At 51.7% G+C, this 20,890-nt stretch overlaps 1 protein-coding gene across 9 annotated transcripts in view; it reads right to left on the reverse strand.

Moving 5' to 3' along the window:
- Positions 1 to 20,890, reverse strand: part of MPRIP (myosin phosphatase Rho interacting protein) — a 153,170-nt gene that overhangs the window by 48,307 nt on the left and 83,973 nt on the right. For 5 of the 9 annotated variants that reach the window (XM_073881824.1, XM_073881825.1, XM_073881822.1 and 2 more), the window contains 4 exons: positions 18,196 to 18,280; positions 11,850 to 12,060; positions 10,539 to 10,698; positions 10,185 to 10,337 (listed from right to left, as the gene is read on the reverse strand). In XM_073881824.1, the coding sequence (XP_073737925.1) occupies positions 10,185 to 10,337; positions 10,539 to 10,698; positions 11,850 to 12,060; positions 18,196 to 18,280 (609 nt within the window). Of the gene's footprint in view, positions 1 to 10,184; positions 10,699 to 11,849; positions 12,061 to 18,195; positions 18,281 to 20,890 lie in introns of all 9 variants that reach the window. The other 4 variants (XM_025863881.2, XM_025863886.2, XM_025863885.2 and 1 more) reach the window with 2 other exon arrangements.

A 20,890-nucleotide genomic window follows, 5' to 3' on the forward strand; every position in this document is an offset into this window, starting at 1 on the left:
CCAACTGGGCCATTAGAAAAAATTTTGTCCTCAAACATTGTGGATAAATCCTTCAACGCCAACTTGAATGCCCCCATATCTGTCTTTGAAGGAGGCCCCCATATGAGCTCCTCCCAGAGTTGGTGGGACTCAGGGATTTTCTGGTAAATGGCTATGTTATTCTCTTAAACAGCCAAGAGAAATTAAAATTAAAATTAACGAAAAATCTTGCCAAATTCTGGTAGATACCAGAGGCTACAGAGGGGATCCTGGGAAAACTGGTAGAAGCCAGAGAAAATGAGAATTCATACCAGAGTCAGCTCTCCTGAATCGCCATCTGTAATGCCCAGTCGAAAGACAAGAATAAAATTTCACACTGTCCTTTTCTTTCCAAATCCAAACATACTGGTTCTTGAGCCTTTCTTCCTCAGGGACAGCTACTGCCTTCCTGCTTGTCTTGTTTTGTGTCCTAAGAACCTGGCTTGGTTTTCTGCCTGAATGGGACATGCAGGTTGCTGGTTCGTTCTTTTGGCTATCTTTGAGAGTAACTCTGGATCTTGGGAAGATAGTAAGTATCCTTTTATACCCTCGTGAGGTCCTCTCTTACCTGGAAGGGGGGCTGTTCAATACTGCCAGAAACATTTACTCTATGTCCTGGCTGAAAAGTGACAAGATATTTTAAAAGGAGTTTTTAAATAGCTCTGTGGTCAGAAGTTGGCCAAACTGGAAGCTGATAATCAGAGCCTGATAGGAAGTTTTCTTAGGCCTCTTCCCTAAGCTAAAATGAAAGGATGTACCCAGATGAAAAAGCATCTGAAGCCTCTGTGAAAGGATTTATTAAAACATTCCACAAACAGTTCCAAATCCAGAACACAGAAATCTTTTGATTTCCATCTCAGTTGGAAAGCTCCTCCCTAATATAGAAGCAAACTGAGGATAATGTCGTTGGATAGGTGGATCAAATTATGCTATCATTTAAGTTGCAACCTAATTCTTTGGGGAATTAAAGCAACTGTCCACATCTTATAAATCTTCACAAAACAAGAGATTCAGCTCCAGAAACAATCTGAAGTCCATCTCTCTCTCTCTTTTTTTTTTACCAAAATCAAAACCACCCCAATATATCTCTAAAGGCTTCTAAGTATGGTGAAAATTTGGGCCTTAGAAAACAAAAGTCCTTCTTGGAAGCATTTACATTCTTTCCCTGTGCCTCTGTGATGTGAATGGTCTACCTGGTCTTCTCTGGGACCTCTTATATAGGCCATCTCTTTGAAATACAAACTTCAGGGAGGGAATTTTATCAGAAAAACTAAAGAGGGAAAGGTTATTTGGAACAAAGGTAAATGAAAACTCTTAAATGTCTTCTCCACAAATATCATTAAAAAGCTTTAGCCATTTGACCAGGTAAACTTATTCATCTGCCAGAAACACAATACAAATCTAACTTAGAACTAGTGCATTTTGTGTTACTGTGTCTGTCGGCCAACATTTCAGAATGGAAGCTGTAAGGTGTGTGTGCATGTGTGTGTATTTTCTACCTATGGACAGTACTGCCAAAATTAATTTGTAAAAGAGCTCTATTTAATTAGCTTCAAGAAAATTAAGTGCTTATATGAATTACATGTATATTCATACATACATACATTTGAATATATACAATAACATTCTACAACTTATAATAGAAAGTAACCCAATGCTTTCAGGTTCATGTGATCTAAAAATATTCAGTATTAATGCTGATTTGTTAGTTAAAATAGACATGTCTTCAGAGTTATCAACATTAACTACAGTATGTACCTACAACTTTTATTCTATCTGGGTTTACCAGTCAAATAAGCTCATGGTGTCTGTGTTATAAACTTTGTCAACAAGAAAAATAATGTAGGATGATGGCTGACATTGTCCAAATGTTTCACAAAGCTTTCATGGGTAGTCGAAACAGCTGATCTATGAATTAGGTATGTGTAAATGAGATACACATTTTTAGGTGAACTTTTCAGCAATAATTGTATTTTTGGTAAGTCTACTTAAATGGTTTCCCCAAATCTTTTTGGTAAAAATATCTTAAGAGTTTTACTAAATTAAATTAAATGATGAAGTCATTGACTATCTAGATCATTTCTAAATAAAATACTGAAACATTAATTACCGAACATAAGGTTCACCTACTTTTTTGCTTTTCATTATATAAAGAAACTAAAGATACTTGGGTCTATTAGTAAACATGTTTTGTGCTACACTGAAAAATCTATTATGAGAAAGCACGTTTCCAGAAGATACAAGATGTATTCATAAATTTGCTAAGCTGCAGAATGCTAACTGTTTACTACTTTATTTTCATGAGAAATTAAGGTTTTTAAGGGTTAGAAATTCTAACATATGTAGGATGCATGTTTTTGGTAAGAGAAGATACGAGGAATGGAGATCCATTTTTGTTGAGGGAAAAGAAAGTAATTTTGCCCTAACATGAGACTAGTTATTGCTGAATGGAGAAGAGAAAAAAATCAGGACAAAATCGAATGTAAAAAAGAAAATTGGAGAAGGTTTGTGAAAAAGGAATCTTGGGCTTTTTTTTTTTTTAAAGATTTTATTTATTTGACACAGAGAGTGAGAGAGCACAGGCAGGGGGAGGAGCAAGCAGAGAGGGAGAAGCAGGGTTCCCAATGAGCAGGGAGCCCGATGCAGGGCTCGACCCCAGGACCCTGGGATCATGACCTGAGCGGAAGGTAGACACTGAACAACTGAGCCACCCAGGCGCCCCTTGGGTTAATATTAAAATGAATTTAAATTTAAAAAAAAAAAATAGATGAATTTTAATATCAAAAGTAAAGTGGTACAGTATTATTATTTGGTTTTCTCTGTTTAAAGGACAAAATTTTCTTGGTCTGCTATTGATAAGAGACTGAACGGGTTTTCCTTTACTTTTTAAGTAATCTGTTGAGAAAAAAAGACGTGTCTTATCAAAATAATTTCCTGTGTTTCATGTTGTCTTTATCAGGTCTTTGATTACTGAAGAAAACCGAGTCTCCTTTATTAAAGGTTTTTTTGTTTGTTTTTTACAGTTATGTAACTTTCCGTATATGCCTATAAAGTCTTAATTGTCATGTTGGCCAAATGATAAACTGAGTATTGTCTCACAGTGATCCAAGATCCTATGTGATCAAGTGTCTTAAAACCTTCTGATATTTTGACAAGCTTCCCCAAAATGTAATTCTAAATGAACTCTTCTTGACCTAGAGGTAACTTTGGGATTTTTCAGAGGATCCCTGAAAATCCTAAAAGATTTGTTCTCTCTTCTTATAAAAAAAGAGATGTTCACTAATTAGGCTTATTTGTTACATTACATGGGCAGCATTATCAAATAAGTAATACTAAACCTTTTCAGGTTCTGATATGTCCTGATGTAAATATTATCAGTCATAATTACAGCTGTTACCGTAAATGTTGAATATCACAAAAATAACCAAATTTCTTGTTATTTCCATTACAGTGTACTCTCATCTGATCTTTAACTATGGGCATTTTTAAGTCTTGTTTTACTCTGATGCTTTTACAGAAGTGTTCGTGGAAAGGACTTTGACAAGTAAAGATTTCTTCCCCCTCCTTTCTTTTTCTTTTTTTTAGAGAGGGAGAGAGAGAAGAGGGGAGAGGCAGAGGGAGAGAGAGAATCTTAAGCAGGCTCCACGCCCAGCATGGAGCCCGATACGGGGCTTGATCTCACCACCCTGAGGTCATGACCTGAGCTGAAATCAAGAGTCGGACGCTCAACCAACTGAGCCACCTGGGTGCACCGACAAGTAAAGATTTCTAATAACTTCAAGACCCTAAAACTAAACTGGGGAAGAATTTCTAGAACTAATGGAAAAATAGGATTCAAGCAGAACAGGTATTAATTACAGAGGACCGAATGAACTGAGGATAATTATAATTTTACATAACCTTTTGTGTAAAACACTGCTAGTTCCTTAGTGTTTTGTTCTGTAGATTTAGGGAAACATTTTCACTTAAGTGATCTATGACCTACAGCAATTTGGTAGGGCATACCTTTGTAAAAACAAAGATGAAACATTTCCTTTTTCTCCTTACCTGATCCCTCCAGAATTTGTAAACTCTTGAGTATTCTTTTCATGGCAATATATGTGGTTATTTGTATAAGTTCAATAAAAACCTGTTCCCCTTGTAACAGGGCACAACTGGAAACACGGGCTATATTACCAAGGCTTTGACTGGAATGTCCTATTTTAGAGATATGCATAGACTCAGATATGACCAAATAGCTTTAAGGAACTGCTTAGAAAAATTGGGCTGGTACCTTGCTTATAGGGTTCCTGGCAGCCTTCCAGGTGAGTACGGAAGGTCACTTCCCGGCAGGCCTATGAAGCTCAGAATGTTTGGGGGAAACTCTGAGAAGAGAGAAATTCACCCAAACTATAGGTACTGCAGGTAGAATCTAATGGTGAGTCCTTGGCTTGGCTTGCTGGCCTCAGAGAAGAATTCAATCTGAGATTCCTTATGCAAAGTTCCAGCAAAGCAGTCTTAAAAAGGGCTTATATGGTCAATCACTATTCTTGCTGCACTTGTAAAATCAGGCTAAATTTAATGCAAACAAAGTAATTTTTCTGTGACTATCTTTAGAAAGATGGGAATAACTGTAGAGAGAAAAACTGTGTTTGCATCTTTGTAGATATCAGATTCTAGGCTGTAAGTATCTTTGAGGTTTTGCTCCATACCTGTATATCAATAACCTGGACTGGCTCCTGAATTCTAGTTTTTACAAATATCTGGCTATGACTGGGATGCCTGGGTGGCTCAGTTGGTTAAGCGTCTGCCTTCGGATCAGTTCATGATCTCAGGGTCCTGGGATCGAGTCCCGCATCGGGCTCCTTGCTCGGCGCAGAGCCTGCTTCTCCTCCCTCTGCTGCTCCCCCTGCTTGTGCTCTCTCTCTCTCTCTCTCTGTGTGTCAAATAAATAAATAAAATCTTAAAAAAAAAAATCTGGCTATGACTCTCCAAACTAATATTTCCTATTTTCTGCCATCCTTCTGATTTGGAATCACTAAGAATAAAGACTGCCCTGAAAGGCTATTCCAGGTCCTCCTCACCCCCCAGATGGGAACCAAACTTAGGGAGTTGACCCTTAGGTCTGCATCTCCCAACTGAAAAGGGCCCCTTCAGACTCTAGGAACTACACAGCAGCTGGAGACCTCAAAATCAAATTGATTAGGAAGGAGCTGACAACGAAGTGGACAGCTTCCACCCAAGATGCTGGATCAAGACTTCATTCTTTAAACATGAAATGAAATTCTTTCATCTCCTCTTTCCTTTACTCTGGCACTGGTCTAGAAAGAAAGCTGTCATCCATATCTCTCAGGCCATTACTAAGGGAAGACAGGGGGTTGGACAATCTTTCAGACTGCTGGATTTATCATAAAAAGAGCTCTTTACCTGTCCATGATACTAGAGATCCCCTGGTCCTCCCTGTGACCAATTTCTCTTCTATTTGCAATGGACCCCTGACCTTAGGAGTCACTTACACAATCTGACTTTTACAGCCAGAACATCCAGTGCCTTGTTTCCATCTTTCTATGATTACAACTGTACCTGCCCAACTGGACACAAATTCCTAAGCAGATTGTAGTACATTTACATTTGTATTCCCATTGTTCTTGTGATTACCTAAATCAGATCTGCCCCAATTATAAAAAGATCTCACCAGCAGTTCCCATCTCTGCCAGGCCAAAGTTGTTCTTCAAATAGGCTATCCCCTGATTATCCTGCAGCTAAACAAGGAAATGTCTGTGCTGTGGTCAGGGCCACTTACCGCACCTAGATTAATACTTCTGGGAAAGTTGAAACTCAGCTACATAAAAATCACTGAAAAAGCCACTTCACTTAAAAAAAAAAAAAAAAAGTGACTCCTTCAGTGGAGGTCTTTCTCTTGAGTTATGTGATTTTGACTGATTTGGGTCTTGCAGACCATGGATCCAAAATGCACTCCAGACATTGGGAATTATCCTGCTTAAGATAACCATAGTAGTCTCCTTCATATACTATATTCTCTTAAACGCATGTTTGCAGCCGCTAACCACAAAGCAAATGATCTCCTTAAGACTGGAACATCAGAAAGGAATGAAGAGAATAACTGACTTAAAACAAATGTGAACCTGAAGTTGTGACCTGTGAGTACCACAGAGAATCCACAAAAAACCATCATGACCTGTGAATACCACAGAGCAAAAAACTGCAAGAATTTGAGCAGTAGCTGGGAGTGGTGCTAAGGTCTTAAATTTTGATCACACCACTCAGTTAAGCTGAAAATCTGAACAAAAGGGGGGGAATTGTGGGGTGCATGCCTGGCTCAGTCAGAGGAACGTGCCACTCCTGATCTCAGGGTCATGAGTTTGAGATCCACATTAATCTCTCGGGGTGGAGATTACTTAAGTAAATAGGTAAATAAATAAACTTTAAAGAAAGTTGGGGGGATGGTTGGAGGGAATTGCTTAAAAAAAAAAAAAAAAGACAACAAGCTCAGAATAGAGTCAACTGTGCTAAGCCCAGGTCACCAAATGGTGGTTAATACCTAACTTACTTAGAGTTTCAACCTCTCCCAGGAGTGGAATCTTAAACTAGTCAATTCGGAATTACCTAGTCAGTACCAGTGGGGTAATCTACCTGACAGCCCTCTGCAGTCCCTCAAAGGAAGGTGACCTTGACTGAAACAATGCTCTCTTTGCTACTGTTAACTTCCTTGTTCTGCCCCCTCCTGCCTATAAAAGTCCTTTATTTTTGTACAGGTCTTCAGGGCTCCTTTCTATTTGATAGATGGGATGCTGCCTGATTCATGAATTGTTGAATAAAGCCAATAAGATGTTCAGAATTTACTCAGCTGAATTTTTTTTGTTTTTTGTTTTTACAACATTAACATGTCACCAAACCAGAGGCCTGTCCTCCCAGGGACACCCAGGCAAGAGCCCCAAAGGTCACCTCACAGGAAGGGTTTTACTTGCATTCAGAGTCAATGGGAAGCAAGTAAAGGGCCTCTGAGCCCAAAAGATTAGAATCTAACTGAAGACTGATATCTAACTCTATAAGGAAAAAGAGGAAATGGGCTCAAATCCTGACACCCTGCCAAGAGACTAGCTTTTACTCAGGAAAGGTTATTAGTAAAAATGGATCTTAGGGTTTCTTCATCAAAGAAGGCCGAAGACCAAGGGTAGAAGTCTTAGGGCTACTGGGCCCCCTGCTCATCTCTGTGCTTACACACAAAACAGGAGCTCTGGGGCCCTAAGCTTCTGCAGAATCTTCTCCAGGAACAGAGCTTGTTCCCAGGCCAACCGGCGGTTAGGCTGAGGGAGCGCAGCTGCAGCAGAGGGTGTGCGTGGTGAGAGCGGGAAGCTCAGGGAACCACAGGAAGCTCTCATCAGCGCTCAGCCTGCTCAGGCAGATGACGCCCTGTGCCCCACCATCCCAGAGGATTTGGGGACGGTTCTAGGCCCACGTACAGACTGAGGCACCATCACTTGCAGAATGAGAGCCCCTCCAACTGACCGTGGGGCCTAGAAAGTCGCAGGAAGGCCATGTGGAACAGCGCTCCACCGAGTCCCATGCGACTCGCATGCTGCAGGCCTGCCAGGGCTGCCAAGAGAGGAGTCCAATGAGGAAAGCAAATTGGGCCGGTCAGCCCACTTAGTTTGCAAAGTAAGGTGAGCAGTCTGTATGCTGGCTCCCTTGAGGTACTGCGGGTGTGGCCGCAAATGGCTCCCTGGGCTGGCGAACGGCACAGAAAGGAGGCACCTGCACTGCTGCCCTTCATCTCCCCAGGTTCCCAGCCGAGGGGCTGTGAGGACCGCACAAGAGCCAGTCGTGGTGTCAGTCACCAGGAACTCAACAAGGGCCATGGCCTCCCCAGGCTGGTTCAGCAGTGACTCAGCACCCAAGAAACATCCTAAAAGCTCTGGAGCAAATGTCAAGAGCAGAGCGGATTGGCCCATAAAGGCTTCCTTGTCAGGAGACCGGCCCCCACTGTCCCCCCGCCTGGCTCCTGGGCAGGCCTGGCTCGGCTGCCACTCCAGATAGCCGTGGCAGACGTCCTGCCAATACGGGCCTCTGCTCTATTCGACCAGGATCCGGGACTCCAATCACGCACAGGGAGGGCTACTTGGGGGGAGGGCTACTTGGGAGCAGGGCGCAGGCCTCGCAAAGTGACAGCAGCCAGTCAGATGTCATTAGGGTAAGAAAGTGACATTACAATGTTTAGGATGCAGAGCTGGTGGGCTCCAGGGGTGCCAGGACCCGGTGAAAACCCATCTCTGTGGTGGTGAGGAGCATGCAGAAAGTAAAGCCCCGGAGATGCCATCTACCCCAGGCGACCAGACAAGAACAAGTTTGAAGCCAAGCAGGTGCGCTGAATGTTAATTCTTTGGTCTGCCGCTACACCAGGGCCTAGCTGCCCACCCAGGAGCCTCCAGGACCCATCGCCTGCCCGCCAGCCAGTGTGAAGCCTCCCCTGCCCTGGCCCACAGGCCTCCTAAGTCTCTGGCAAGCCCCTCCACTCATCTTTTTACTTAGTTGCTTAAAGGACAGCCTTGGCCCCCTCCTGGGTCACATCATGGGAGTGGGGTCTTCCCAGTAAAAGGCCCAGCGGGGAGGTGCGTCCTGGCTCTGCTGCACCAGGCTGTTGCCTCGAGGAGTCTCCCTGCTTCTGAGGCCCCATCTCCGCATCCACACACTGGGATGTGACACAGGAGCTTTCGGGGTTACTGACCAAACAAGAAGAGAGCGAAGTGCTTGGAGGTCACCTCCCAGGCACTAGGTCAGCTTCGCTCTCCCTCTGCCTAGGAATCGGGCACATCTGTTCTCTTCTCAAGATCAACAGCTCTGGGCAGCTCCTCCTTATTCTGGAGGTGGACCCCACGTGCACAGGTCCTTTCCACCTGGGGCTTTAGGAGAGCAGGTGTGTATTAAGGAAAGGCATCCTGCTCGCAGGTGGCCCCTCAAAAGGGGAAGCCTGTCTCCCCCCTGCCCCGTCCCCACACAATGCCCCAACTCTGAGCTTTACTTAGGCTTCGGCAGGGTGGAGAGGACACTCTGGGAATGCTTTTGGAATTTAGGTCTGAATCTTTTTTTCCAAAAAGTGAATTTCTTTGGGAATCTAATGAAAACTATGGTTTTTCTTTTCTCAGAAAAACATACACACGGACTCTCGAATCATTTAGAGGGATTCATGGACCTTAGGCAGTTCACCCCTGGACCTGGGTGAGAACCCTGTTGTCGGGGCAAAGGCTCCACTTACAGACTTGGATGGAAGCTCCTAGAAGAAGGGGGCACTCGAGTGCTCTGCTCCAGGCCAGGGCCTCAGAGATGGGAACCAGCTCTGTCCCCGGCTCTCCGGGAAGCACAGGGCCAGTGGAACCAGAAGGGAGGACAGAGCCCTCCTCTCTTCAGGCCGCAGATGGGTCCTACGCCTCTGTCCCACTCCCTGCTCTAGGTTTCCCCTCTGAACCCTGTGTCTCTCCAGGAAGCTGTGGTTCTGTCAGCCTCCCCATCTCACATTCCAGCCAAGCCTGGATGCAGTGATGCTTCAGGGCGCCCAGGAGCGTCACAGGCTGCCCGGCTTCCCTGTGCTGCCCACCCCACCGCCTTCCATGCCCTTCACCCATGCCTAAGACTGGAAGGGCAAGGGGAGCTTCTGCCACCATCCGCTTCTCCAGGCTCTTCCTGCCCCCATGGTCATCTCAGAGGACAGAGGTGGGCCAGGAGGAAAAGATCCAGCTACACAAGGCCCAGGTGGCTGAGAACATGCCCGGGGGCCCTTAAGGTCTCAGTGCCAGGAGGCACTCACAGGAAGCAGCTGGCCTCTGGCCTAGGTGTCTGAGAGTCCCAAGATGCTACGTTTCTGGCTACCAGGGGCTGCGAGTTGCATGACCAGAGCCCAGGGTCAAAAGGGAAAGCTTCTGCACATGCTCTGAACAGGAAGGGAGGACAAGTGTGCTCCCCCGAGGAAGGCTTAGGGAATGTGGAAATGTGTATGTCAAAGTGTGCGTGTTTCTGGGAAGAGTGTAAAAAGCACTGTAAGGGTGTAAAAAGTACAAGAACACAGAGTGTGAGTGTGTATGTGTAAGGGAGGATAGGAGTGTACACGAGAGACTTTGTAAAGGCGGGGGAGTGTGTCCGTGGCACGTGTGGCCCTGTAACCCCCTCCTTACCTCCTCTCGTTGCCAAACAGACGGGCCACCTCTTCCCTGCCAGGGCTCCGGGCCCGAGTCCTACGCTCCAGCCGCCTTCTCTCCACCTGGAAGGCTTCTCGGTGGCTGATCCTGACGGCCTTAGGGATGTCGGCCAGGGCGGCATACTGCCTGCTGGCTTTAAAGGCAAAGGTGCACCCCAGTCTCTCTGCTCCCCGCCCCCCAGCGCTGCCGGAGTCCATGCGGGCGGGGGGCCGGCTGGCCATGTCCAGGGAGCCAAGGGAGCTGCTGCAGACCATTCGGCTGGGGGTTCGAGAACCTGGGGAAGGAAGGGGATGACCAAGCTCCTGGGAGGGCGGTCCGGGGCCACTATACCTGTTGCTGGGGGTGCTGGGGCTGGGAGGGGAGAGCGGCGGGGGCAGCTGCTGCTCCTCGGCCTTCAAGTCCTGCTTGGTCTTCTCCAGGGAGAAGTAGCCGCTCTCTACCCGGACTTTGCGGCCACAGTCCATGCGGTCGCTGCTCATGGTGCCCTCCTCTGGAAGAGAGAGGCGAGAGGCAGGAGACGCACTTAGCCTGTTGCCATCTTTGGCTTCTGGGGACCTTTTAAAGAGCCCACACAGATCCACAGAGAGAGGGGCCATCTCTCTACCTCCCATCTCTGAAGCCATCCATACAGGGCTCACCCAAGGGCAGAATCACGGGACAGCAATGAAATGTCCTTCCCACACACGCACCTCATCCATCTCTCTCTAAGCTGGTGCATCTGCTACACTGTCAGGAGGTCCCTGAGCTTCCAGTCTGGGGGCCAGTTTGGGAGAACAGGATCCCCCGCCCAGGAGAGATGTCCCACCGACCACCGCTTCTTACCAAACGTCAAGGAGGAAATCAAGGGTTAACTGGCCGGTCAGCCTGTTAGTGCATTTGGGGAGGGAAGAGGGAGAGGACTTCTGCGGGAACGAGACGGGTGCGTGGGGCCTACCCACGAAGGACTGAGGCGGCTTAACCCCCAGCTGCTGCAAAATGCATTTTGGCCTGAATGAACTGGGTCAGTCCCAACTGTCCCCTCGTCTTTAGTGAGCTGGACAAAATGCAAGTGGGAAAAGCCAGCTTATGTCATGCCGAGCCGTCTGGGGCCCCGAGCAGGGAGGTGGAGACTGCTGCCCTGCTTCTGCTCAGGCAATTCTGAAGTGCTAAGTGGAGAGAGCAGAGAGCAGAGCAAAGCCTCGGGAGCCCCGCCGGGGCTGGACAGGATGGGACAGCGAGGAGACCGAGGGCGCCCTAACCACTGCTGCTCTCAGGACGCGCTGGGCGTCCCGGGCTAGCCAGGCCGTGAACACAGTGCAGCCACGGTGGCAGGAACCGGAGGCCTCCTGGTACACAGACCTCATTCCGGGGCATTTTGAGTCTCACAACACCCACCAGGGCTGACAGAGCAGGTGCTCTCTTCGTCCTTTACAGAAGGAACTTAAGAGCCAGAAGGGCAAGGTCAAGGCCAGAGCCCAGGAATCCCAGCCCAACTCAGGCCAGGCCCTGCCAAGGGCTGATGGACACAGGAGCCTGAGGCCTGGGGCTCAGCATCCCTGAGTCTGACTCAGGGCCAGCTGCGTTGGGATGGAGGCCTATTCCAGCACTGTGAGGCCGGCCACCAGAAAGGGGGGCACGCAAGCCAGTCCGGCTCCCACTTACCATCTTTGCTCTCCAGCCCAGGTTCCCTCAGGGTGCTGGCAGCCGGAGGCTGGCTCTGGCTGGGACTCTGAGCTGGACTGAGGCTGCTCCCATCAGGCTGGTCCTTGGCCCTCATTTCTTCCTGCCAGAGTGTAGACTTGGTGGTGGGGACCTTCTCAGCACTGGGAATGCTGCTGCTGCTGGTGACAGCCATCTTGGCCGGCCCTGGTTCCTGGGGGGAGAGAGCGGTGTATGCGCAGCCCAGGAGTGCACAGCCTTGGCTGGTACACAGGTCCCGGCTGCCTAGGTGCCTGGCTCCAGGGGACGCCAAGTTCAACTGCACCATGTCAGTGGCCCAGAACCCCCGGGAGGGGAGGCTCAGAACAGAGACATCTTGGTCAGGGTGAACGCTCCACCTGGATGGCACTGTGGCCTTTTTTCTTCTACGGCCCCAGTCAGTACCCCCAAAAGGGCCTGGTCCCACTGGCCTCAGGCCAGGGCTGGCAAATACGCGGGGCAAAGACGTAGGGTTTCTGCTTGGAGTTCCAGTATCAAACACATGCAAGTTCTCCCTGCCGACAAAACCACAGAGCCCAGAGCAGTGGACCAGGCATTAAAGGTGAGATGACAAGTGGCTGGCTCAGAGTCTGTCGTTCCTAGACTTATAGGTAATTAGGACACGAGTCAGGAAAGACGGCACAGGGTAAAGAAAGAATACACCATTGACATGGCCTGCGGGGTAAACGCAAAGCATGTGCTCATACAGCACCCGTGTCTGGGCCAGCCCTTGGCCTCCCCAGCCTCTCCCTTTTGGCCCTAGAAAGCTAAAATGGGACACCTGGGACCCTACGTGAAGGAAAGAGTCATCAGATACAACGCAAACATCCAATCTGCACTCATGCCCTCCCACCTGCTCCCCCACGCAAACTAGACAGCAGCTTGTAGCCCAGATGGGAACAGTGTCCATGCCGTCTCTCCCCAGATCAGAACTGGTGCTGCTCTGTGGGAGAAGCATTCAAGCGGGAGGTACTTAGATACAGGCAGTTCATTTCCAGAGCATGCAGAGAACCTTCACTCAACAGCTCAAACCTAGAGCCCAGACAAAGACAGGACTGGGATCCCCAGCCACCCCACAGCACTAGCGCACACCCTGGGCCCAAGCCCCCTGCCTGGCCCAAGGCCCTGGGTGCCAGCTGCAGAGGGCACTGCCAGCAAGATGGCTTTGGAGCCTCTCAAAAGTCAGACACGTCCTAGCTGTCTTCCCCAAAACATGGGGGATAACATACAAATGCCCACCTTCCACTCCCATCCTGGTGGCCCAACCTCATTTTTATTTTCTTTTTAAGGATTTTATTTATTTATTTGAGAGAGAGAGAGAGCACATGAGAGGAGGGAGGGTCAGAGGGAGAAGCAGACTCCCCGCTGAGCAGGGAGCCCGATGCGGGACTCGATCCCGGGACTCCAGGCTCATGACCTGAGCCGAAGGCAGTCGCTCAACCAACTGAGCCACCCAGGCGCCCCCAACCTCATTTTTAGAAACCTACCTAAACCCAATTCTGAGCTGGGGCCATTGGCAAGGCTCACAGATGACATGGGTTATGTGTCCGTGCGTGCACGCACACAGACCCGGTATCAACCAGCAGGTTCTCTGACAGCCACTGAGCGCGGACTATGTGCTGGGCTCTGGTTCATCACTGCGCCATCCTGTCCTCCCCAGCACACCTCGCAGGGGAGGTTGCCTGGGCCGAGAGGACGGTGTTCCCAGGCTTCACAAGGACAGTAAGGGCCAGAGTGGGGGTTCAAGCCTTCCACCACCAGGCACCCTCGGGAGTGGCAGGAGGGTGGGGGAGTGCTTTGGACGGGCAGCCTAAAGGACCCACTGAGAAGCCACAGCACCAGGTATCCCAATGGGAAAAGACAGGCATTTTATCAGGTCCAAAGCTTTCTTTAGCTTTGCAAGGAGTCCAAGGCCTCATGAGACGGGATAAAGACAGGAAGGCTCTTCCCACAGACCCAGGACACACCCGATTGCCCATATGGTCAGAGCCACCAACAGACCTCGCTCCCAGGCTGGAGAATCCCTACAGCTCTGACCCACCTTGCGAGAAGGGGACTTCTTGGAATAAAATGGCAATGGTTTCACACAGTTTCCTGAGGGCTCCAACAGAACCGGGCTCTAATGATCTAAGGAGAGCCGGCCCCAGGGCCACCTGTCCCTCCAGTCAGTATACTGCCCTCAATCCATGTCCCAGGAATGCTTCCCTCAAGCAGAAGTCACTCTAGGTCCCCCTGCCATGGCCCCTTCCAACAACTGAGTCTTCTGTTCAAAGGCCAGAAGCCAGAGACTGGGCATACTCTGGTGGGCTCAGAGCAGAGCTGGGATTCCTCCCACAGAGCTGAGTGGGGTGACGTAAAGACTGGCCTTGGTCAATCTGTCCCCTCTGTGGAAAACCGGCCGCACCAAGGGCAGGTAGAGGTTGCCAGAAAGGGCCAAAGAAGAAGAGGCAGGTGGCTGTGCTTCGGAGGGGAGCAGGCAGCCTTGGCTGCCAAAGCTCTCAGCCCCACGCTGTGGGTGAAGTGCCCGCGGCATATGCATACCCCTCTCTGGTGCTTGGATGACTCCCACGGTGAGGGGGTGGGCTGGCAGGGATCCCCAAGAGGCAGAGGAAATTCTAGGCCTGAGATCCAAGGGGCCATGACAGGGAGCTTGGGAAACAAATACATTTCTCAGCACCACATGGCTACAGACCCACCATCTGGCCCTGGGCCTCCCAACCTGTGCAGGCTTGGCTGCATCCGCAGATCCCTCTCCGTGCTCCCCACTTCTGGAGAACTTTTCCCAGAGAATGAGGGCCCTGAATGGCAGCCAAGGTCCACAGGCAGTTCTCTTTGCCTCCTTTGGAGGCTCTGCCTTCTACTGCCTCTATGCCAGGCCTTATCGCGTGAGTGGAGACAGGGGCAGTCCGGCGGCAGGAACAAAGGCACGCTGGCTTCCAGGAGAGGGGGTGGGTGGGTGGTACAGGGAAGCCTGATCTCTGGGTAAAGTTGCTTCTCTTCTCCCAAGCAGATGTGTGGTGAGTAAGACTTGGCACAGGCACTATGCGACACTGCCTCTGCTCCCCACACTGTCACCGCTGTGGCTGGGGTTCACAACGACACAGACCACGGGTGCCCACGGGAGAGGAAGGAGGAAGAAGTGCCAGGTCCCCTACGTGCTAGTCCCTGCAGGGTTGGGATACCTGCACTGCTCAGGGCAGTCAATGCTTCCATGCTATGATGAGGTCTGTGCTATTTATCTGGTTGCTCAGAAAGGGTTTTCAAAGCAGGGAGGAAAGAGGACACAGGGCAGGAAGGCAGGCCCCGGCCAACCGGCCGCTGCAGCCTCTGCATGCGGCATGCTCTCTAGAGGGGGTTTATAGAAAGCCTTCCTTTCTACTTCCCGGGCATAGTAGCTGAGCAGGGGCCCAACGAGAAGGAGGGACAGGACCTGGAGTGGGTGTAGCAGCAGGCACCCAAGCAGAAAACACGACACTGGAGAAGAGGGAGCAACTCACGACACACGTGTGGGCCTGAGAGGAACAGTATACTGGACCAGGAGGGACATTGGTCCTGGCATGCCTCTGCTCACACTGAGGTCTGTTGTTTTACAGGTCTCTGAAGAAAGGCCGAGAAGTAAGGGCCAAGAGCCTGGGGGCTTGGGGAGACAGGAGGAACCAGCATTCCAGAGCTCCACCTAATGAACCAAGCCTCCCAACCCACACACCTGGCAGGGGAGACACGCGACCCCTGGCCTTGCCAGAGTCCCAGGTTTGGGGTTTGGGGAGAGGGTGGTAAGATCTCCATCCTTCCTATCCTAGTCATATCCAGAGTGGATATTACTCCTCTGTCTAGGCATCTCAGTATCAGGAAAAGTCCTTCCTCTTGGGGTGAACAGGGGCTAAACAGCAGCTCCTGGAACCCACACCTCTCAGGCCTCAGAGGTCCTGGCCAGGGCCAGCCCGTCTCCTTGCTGCCTTGGGCTCTGCTGGGCCCCCAGCCGCCAGCCTAGAGGCTATCTGCTCACCCTGCAGCCTGATCCGCTTCCTCCCTCAGGGCCTGCTTGGGTCTCTCTCTGATGCTCTTAGAAAACCACTCAGTGACTATACTCCCCACGGCCGGAACTCCCAACTGCTGGAGACATCCTTGTCCGAGTGGGACCCTGTGGGCTCTGCTGCCTGAGTTGCCGGAGGGCAGGGTACAGCACAGCAATACTTCCCAATCCCCGCTGGTTTTATCTGAGACTCTCTCCGGCCACAGAGGAATGAGGCCAGATACAGGGTCTTGGGTTCCTGCCTCTACAGGGGCCCCGAAGGCTTTTGGCTTCCCTCCCTGCTCCATTTGGGGCACCCAAACACCTTCAGCGTCAGGCTGTGGAAGGGGAGGCCTGCCCAGAGATCCCCCACTCCTCTCTGGAGACACCCTGCATGACCTCATGAGACTGAGTCACAGGGAGATGGGCCCCAGATGAAAGTTCACAGCTTCCAGAAACCAGTGGAATCAAATGTGATGTTCCTGGGAGCAAGGGACAGAAGGAAGAGTCCTGCCAGGCTGACTTCTGCCGGGCACAGAAGGAAAGAGCAGAGCAGGCGGGGACACCTGGGCTCTGAGAGACCCTCAGAGAAGTGGGTGATCTCCCTACCCTGTGATCCCGTGAAGCAGTGAAGCTCAGCCATGGCCAGCAGTATCTGGAGGGAGGGGAGAGGGCAGGCAGGAAGGACACAACCAAATGCCCTGATCTGGGCTGAACGTGTCTACTGCACATGCACTTGCCTGATTTGGAGGCAGGAGCTCTGCTCCAGCACTGCTTCCGAGGCATCACTATAGAAATGCAGAGCTAGCCTAAACGCTGTTATTCTGCCTGGGATTTTTCTCTCAAACTGGGCAGTGTTGGGGGATTTGTGTGTATATCTGCGGTTCGCCAGCAGGAAGCCCTACTTTCAGTCTCCAGGAAGGTCTCTGATTGCATTTTGCTGACTTCTTGCCAGATACACTACTTTCCAGGGGATGCTGGCCTGAGGCTCCCCTTGGGGAGGGTGGACAGAGGGCAAACAATGACCATCAGCTGAGAGCAGGCCCAGGGCTGCACTCCATCAGGGCCTGTGGGGGGTGAGGCAGGGCGGCGGGGGGGGGGGGGGGGGGGGGGGGGGGCCCACCCCGGCCAACCCCCCCCTCCCCGTCCTGCCCAGGCAGACCTCTACCACTCGGTGAAGCAGAGAGCTGCAAGTAAGGACTGCTGAGCCCCAGGGAGGGGGGGGTGCTAAGGTTCTGTCATGGGCTAGCTCCCTGCCAGACTCTGGGCCTTGCAAGGTGCCCAAGGGACCCCGATTCCCGTCCCGCTCACTCTTGGAGTTGCTGTGAGCTTCAATCAGGCAAGGCAAAGCACTTGGTAACACTGAAGTTTGGAACAGAGAGGAGCATTTGCTGAGCACCCATCAAGGGCTCGGTGCTTCCTTCCATGTGCACAATAATCCTGTAACTAGATCCCAAAACGTGTCTACTGCACATGCACTTGCCTGATTTGGAGGCAGGAGCTCTGCTCCAGCACTGCTTCCAAGGCATCACTATAGAAACGCAGAACTAGTCTAAACGCTGTTATTCTGTAAGGCCCATTCTGTAAAGCAGTTCAAGGAGGCTCAGAAATGTTAATTCAATCCACCGGGGCCCCAGGAGCGTGAGGAGCATGGCAGGAAGGTGCAGAGCCCTTCTGGGTGCCCTGTGTCCCCGCAGACGAGTAGGAGAGTGGCCTTTGGGGAAGGACTGGACCTGGTGGGACCTATCCAAGCCACCTCTCAACTCTGGTCAAATGGGAGTTAGGGCAGGGGCACAAAAGTCAAGGTCTTGCCCGTTTTTTCCATTTATGGTCAAACCCGGAGCAGGAACAGGATCCGCTGAGAGCTCCTCACTCAGCCAGGACACACTAGAACCCTCCCTGCCTGCACGAGGCTATGCATGTACACAAACAGCCCCTCCAAGCATGCCCTTTGCTCCCCAGCAGCTAGGAGGACAGCCAGGGAAGGGACACATGCTGGAATACCGCTGCTGGGCGCCGGCTCACGCACTGGAAACCTCCTGGGGCGGCCCCAGAGCATATGAGTAAAGCCACCCTATCCTGTGGAGGGTCCTGCCCTGTGGCTTGGAGACGAGCATGCAGGTTATAGCCCACAGACCGCTGGAGGAAAGGAGAGACCATGCAGGGCTGATGACCACTTCAGCCCCATCTGTATTCTTTTTCTCACCCCTAATTTTAGGCTGGGTTCTGAAGTCTTCTAACCTTCTGGGGAGCTCTCACTTCGTCCCAGCTCCACTGATGGGACACGACTTTGCCTACCTGTGGTGTGGGAGGCTCCACCTTCCGCTTCTTCTTTTGGTTCTGCTTATTGGTCCTGGGATAGACCATGAGCATCTCTAGCCATCTGGGGAGAGAAGAGGAGAGAGCACTGGATCAGACCTCTGTGCTCAGGGCCTAGGAACCTTATCGGGTGGTCTAGGCTCTAGGCCCAATGCTTCCTACTTGGGGGCGCCCACCGAGTGGCCAGGTCTCTGGGTAGCTGAGCAGGGCAGAGCATGACCCAGACTTGAGACTGCCACCGCTGGGGAAGTGCTAAGAGTGGAGCCCAGGACAAGCACAGGCTGTGCTGGGAGCAGGCCCAGATGCTGACCCCACAATGACCACAGTGCAGGTGGAGAGGGCCCTGTGGCCGGCCCAGGCATGCAGAGTGCTTCACTCTGCTGGAGTGGCAGGCCTGACCACAGGCCTCAGAGTGTAGAGCACATCATGGTTTCCATCACTGACCCCATCTTCAGGGCTTAGACCTGGCTTTAAAATTGTTCTCCCATGGTAGATTTGGCTAATGCACAGATGGGCTGCTACTGGGTATCATTTAGGGCTCTGGAGGCAGGAAACCAGCAGTTGTGCTACCAAAGTTCTCTGTGACGGGTCACTTCCGGAGCTAGACCCATTCATTCACCTCTGGGCCCCACCTGCACACTGAGGGCTCTGGGCACCTTGGCTTTGGGGAAGGCCCAGCAGAGCTGCCCAGGGACCCACTCCAAGGCCCACATGTTGGAAGGTCCACTCCAGACCAGGAGCAGGGAAGGCAGTAGGGGAGCATGGGAAGAGCAGCAGCTGACGGCAGGAGGCCTGATACAGATCTGGCTCTGCCACCCTCTACCCACGACCCTGGGTGGCTTCCTGCCCCTGTGGGCTTCAGTCTCCTCATCTCTGAAACCAGGGGGCAGAGGAAGCCATGACATGTCCACTGCTTGCCTCACTCAAGCTTCATTAACATCTGGGAGGGTTGGATGAGGGGAACAGGAGGAGTGCAAGACAGGAGGGGCCTGGTGGTGAAGGATGCTCTCTGCAGAGGGGAAGGTACTGCAGGAGCCTCTGGTCCCCTTCTCCCCAGAACATGAGGGTCTGTGCTGGGCCTGCTGCCACCCTGGGCCTGGCAGCGGCGGCTGAACTGCAACGTGGGGCAGAGCCTGCGCGGCCAGCACCCTCGCTGGAGGCTGCGGACACCACCAGCATTCAAGCCTGCATCGGGAGGGAGGGCTCATGTCTTCAGCTCTCAGAGGTGCTTCTTTAATGTGGGGTGGAGGGAGGGAGGTCAGTCACAGTCAGTGACCTTTCTAGGACAGCCTCAGGAGGGTATGCTGGTTGTGCTGTTGCGAGCTGGCAGCTGGGGAAGTGGGCTTGGGTGTGGGGATCACAGCATGTGGGCTGAGCCCCACTCAGCTTTCGGCAGGTCATTCAGTATCTGCTGAGAGCACGAACCACTGCCGGCACCACCGAGACCTGAGGCCCAGGTCCTGTGGGTCACTCCTCTGTGGCCCCAAAGCAAGAAAAGAGGCATGACTGTGTCTGCAAGGCTGGCAGATGAGCAGACCCTCAGGGCCTCAGTCGTGTCATCTGAGGAACTCACATGCTTGCGGAGGTAAAAGACTTCCCTTCCAGCCTGCCACAAGGGCTGACACCAGCAAGCTGTGTCTGCAGACGGTCCCTCTTAGAGCTTTACTGAGGAGAGATTGCTTCACAAAGTCACCTCGTCCTCCGGGGCCTCAGGAGCACGGGGAGTGTGACAGGCAGGTGCACAATGGCCGTGTGCTGCTGTTCGTGGCGACACGGACAAGCAGGCAAAGCGGCGAGCCTGCACGACAGGGCCCCGAGGGAAGAGATCTGCACCGCTGTTGCACTGCTGACTGACGGAGCTCAGCGAGCTCCTGCACCGGCCCGAAGACAGCTGGAGACTCGGGGGCTGAGCACAGGCAGGGGCGGGCTGGGGCTGGCCTGGGACAGATGACGGAATGTGTCCCCTGCACTCGGATTTCTCACGGAAGCCCAGCAGGAAGCGTATAATGTCATTTGGATGTGTTACCATGTAAAATACACCCAGGGAAGAGAGGCCAGGGGCGAATGTGGACATGGGATCCGTGGAGGAAGTGAGTGCCAGGACATGGTGGAGTGGGGTCCCCAGCTCTGACGGCAGAGCCAGGATGAGTGAGACCGAGGGGGGCAGAACTGAGAGGTAGGGGCACAGAGAAGGGGGAAAGCGCTTCCCCCCCCACCCCGCCAACTCCTGCACACATCCCACCTCCTCTAAAAGAGCTGTGCTAAGTTGTGCCCCGAACATCCTGAAGGCCCGTCCTGGCACGAGAGCGCTGAGAAAAGAGAACTGCCAACTCTCTCCGCCCAGCTCTGGGAGAGATGCCTCAGGCAGCCCAGAGGCCTCTGTTCAGAAAAGACTCCAGAAAGAAGTCTGGATGGACTGTCCCCAACTACCCCTGCTCTAAGTCAGCCCAGAGGAAGTTTGTACCTCATTAGGGAGCTGGGTACCTACCCCCACCTCGGGGTCTAAGAGCCCACAGGTAAGATTATCTGGCAAAGGAGCTGTGCCAGGTGGTGAGGACACCAAGGGAGGCATCTGTCCACAAAGGCGCGAGGCAGAGGAGGGAGGGAAGACGGAGGCAGAAGTCTGTACCCAGGGCACACTACCCCACCTGACTCCCTAAAGGAGGCCTAGTGT

This window comes from Callorhinus ursinus, unplaced genomic scaffold (assembly GCF_003265705.2).
Source record: "Callorhinus ursinus isolate GAN/ISIS: 27379988/994484 unplaced genomic scaffold, GSC_fseal_2.0 scaffold43, whole genome shotgun sequence".
In the NCBI taxonomy this organism is placed as follows: domain Eukaryota; kingdom Metazoa; phylum Chordata; class Mammalia; order Carnivora; family Otariidae; genus Callorhinus; species Callorhinus ursinus.